Genomic DNA, 2,103 nt, shown 5'->3' with positions numbered 1-2,103 from the left:
AATGGTGGACTGCTGTAATCAGCAGCACTCTGATCTCCCTGTAACTTTACAGCCACTGCAATATTAATTTTAGCTAATAAAAGAGACGAAAAAACTATCAAGTATATATGAATTTAGCCTATTTTTTTATTTCTGTGTGTTCATAGTAAACATTTTTGTAAGTGACAAACACGGGCATATGACCACAGTATCACAATCAAGAAATTTTAAGACGACATTAACAATCACTCAAATTTATGCGGCATTTGCGCAACACAGGTTACATATTTGCAAGGTTTACCTATAAGTACAATAGGTATTAACATTTCACTACATTTAGAAAAAAAAAAATAAAAATAAAGGTGACCTGTTAGTGACCACATACATCAAAATATACACAACACAAACTGAAGGCAATCATTAATTTTGTCCCCTTCTGATTCATTTGAACGGGCAGTGTTGCAAACTGAAATAATGTTGCTGTTTTTTAAATTACTCCGTACACTGAGCGCATTTTCTGAATACCAATCTTTGGTCTAAAAGTAAACAAACAACCAACAAAAAAAAAAAAAAAAAGAGCCCCAAAAAAAGCAATTCAGTAAAAAAAAAAGGATAAAGCAATAAATGGCCAAAATGTTGTTCTTGGGCATCTTTCAGTATTAATTCTGCTTAAATACAAATTATGGTTTAGGTTTTTTGATAGTTTTCATAAATTTAGGGGGGGGTTGGTTTTTTTTTCATTCAAGGTCTGCACCCACCGACATATCCATGATAACTTATAATACTGCAAACATGGAGAATCTGGCGGCTTTTAGTGATAGACTTATCGTATTTTAATAAAAAATTGCAAAAGCAGTCACTATTTAGATACACATTCTACTATAATTTTGTCTTCCAAACTTCATAGTCTACAATGTAATCTCCCCACATTGCACCTGGCTGACACTCCTCATCTTGGTGGAATAATAAACAACCCTAAAGACTGAACAAACGTACAGAAAATGGGGGACTTAATAAAAAATACCTGGACTTTTTTGTTTTGCTTTTTTTTTTTAATTCTCATTTACAATGCAAATGTGTGTAAAATGTTCACTTACAGTCTGATCCCATGGATGTTAATGTATTAAAGGGTTTGAAGAAGACCCCTGATTTTGATGTGTGAAATAATCAGAAAGTCCTCCGGAAAGTCCCGTTGTAAAACTTGGCAAAGAAGGTCTTAAGGACTCACAGGGGAGAGTGGAGGGCGCCTGTGGCGACGTGGAGGAGGAGGCTGCCCTGGCCGTCATTGAAGTGCTGCTTTGAGAAGTCATTGAAGGGTGAGGAACGTGGGGAAAAAAGTAACTCGTCTGTCCTGCTAGGAGGTTTACAGAGCAGGGGTTTAGGGAATAGGTGCCGGAGCAGGGAACTGACAAGCCACACGGCACTGAGGCGGCCAGAGCTGCTGCTGTGAGGTGATGAGTGGCATAAGGTATCTCTCCATTGACTAGTCTATCAACACTTAACCCATTAGACGTGGAAAAGGAGTGGTTGTTTCCCAAGGAGTTTTGAGTCAACACTGAGCTGTAGGGCATGGGGTGGCTGGGGTAGGCGGACGTGGTCCCGTTGTAACTCAAAGTGCTGCTAGCCCGGGGGTGGTGCAGGGAGAGGAAGGGGGACATAGGCCAGTACAATGATCCTGCCCTGTCCATGAACGTCAGTCCGGTGGAGGTGAGTCGGGCGCCCCGCTTGAAGGCCAACTTGGCCCGCGAGGTGGTGGAGCGCCGGCGGAGCTTGCCGGTGGTGCCCCCGATGAAGACGTCGTCGCTGGAGGGGTCCAGCATCCAGTAGTTCCCTTTGCCCGGGTCGTCGTAGTGGCGGGGCACCTTGACGAAGCATTTATTGAGGGAGAGGTTGTGGCGGATGGAATTCTGCCAGCCCTGCTTGTTCTCCCGGTAGTAGGGGAAGTTCTTCATGATGAACTCGTAGATGCCGTTGAGCGTGAGGCGCTTCTCGGGGCTTTGCCGGATGGCCATCATGATAAGCGCGTTGTAGCTGAACGGCGGCTTCTCGTACTTGCCGTTCTTCTTCTCCCCCTCCTTCCCGCTCTCCCCATCCTTAGCCCCCTCCGCCGCCCCCTTCTTCTCC

General features: G+C 44.2%; 1 protein-coding gene across 1 annotated transcript; it reads right to left on the bottom strand.

Annotated features, from left to right (window-relative positions):
- Positions 1-1,033: 1,033 nt before the first annotated feature.
- FOXG1 (forkhead box G1) lies at positions 1,034-2,097 on the bottom strand. Its single transcript, XM_008936373.1, has one exon. It carries the CDS (start codon positions 1,992-1,994, stop codon positions 1,095-1,097), a length of 900 nt encoding a protein of 299 aa, XP_008934621.1. The 5' UTR covers positions 1,995-2,097; the 3' UTR covers positions 1,034-1,094.
- Between the last annotated feature and the right edge of the window lie 6 nt (positions 2,098-2,103).

The sequence above is a fragment of the Merops nubicus genome, unplaced genomic scaffold (assembly GCF_000691845.1).
Source record: "Merops nubicus isolate BGI_N331 unplaced genomic scaffold, ASM69184v1 scaffold40232, whole genome shotgun sequence".
Taxonomy (NCBI): domain Eukaryota; kingdom Metazoa; phylum Chordata; class Aves; order Coraciiformes; family Meropidae; genus Merops; species Merops nubicus.
Note: the sequence above shows the minus strand (reverse complement) of the source record. Positions and strands in the feature narration are given on the sequence as shown.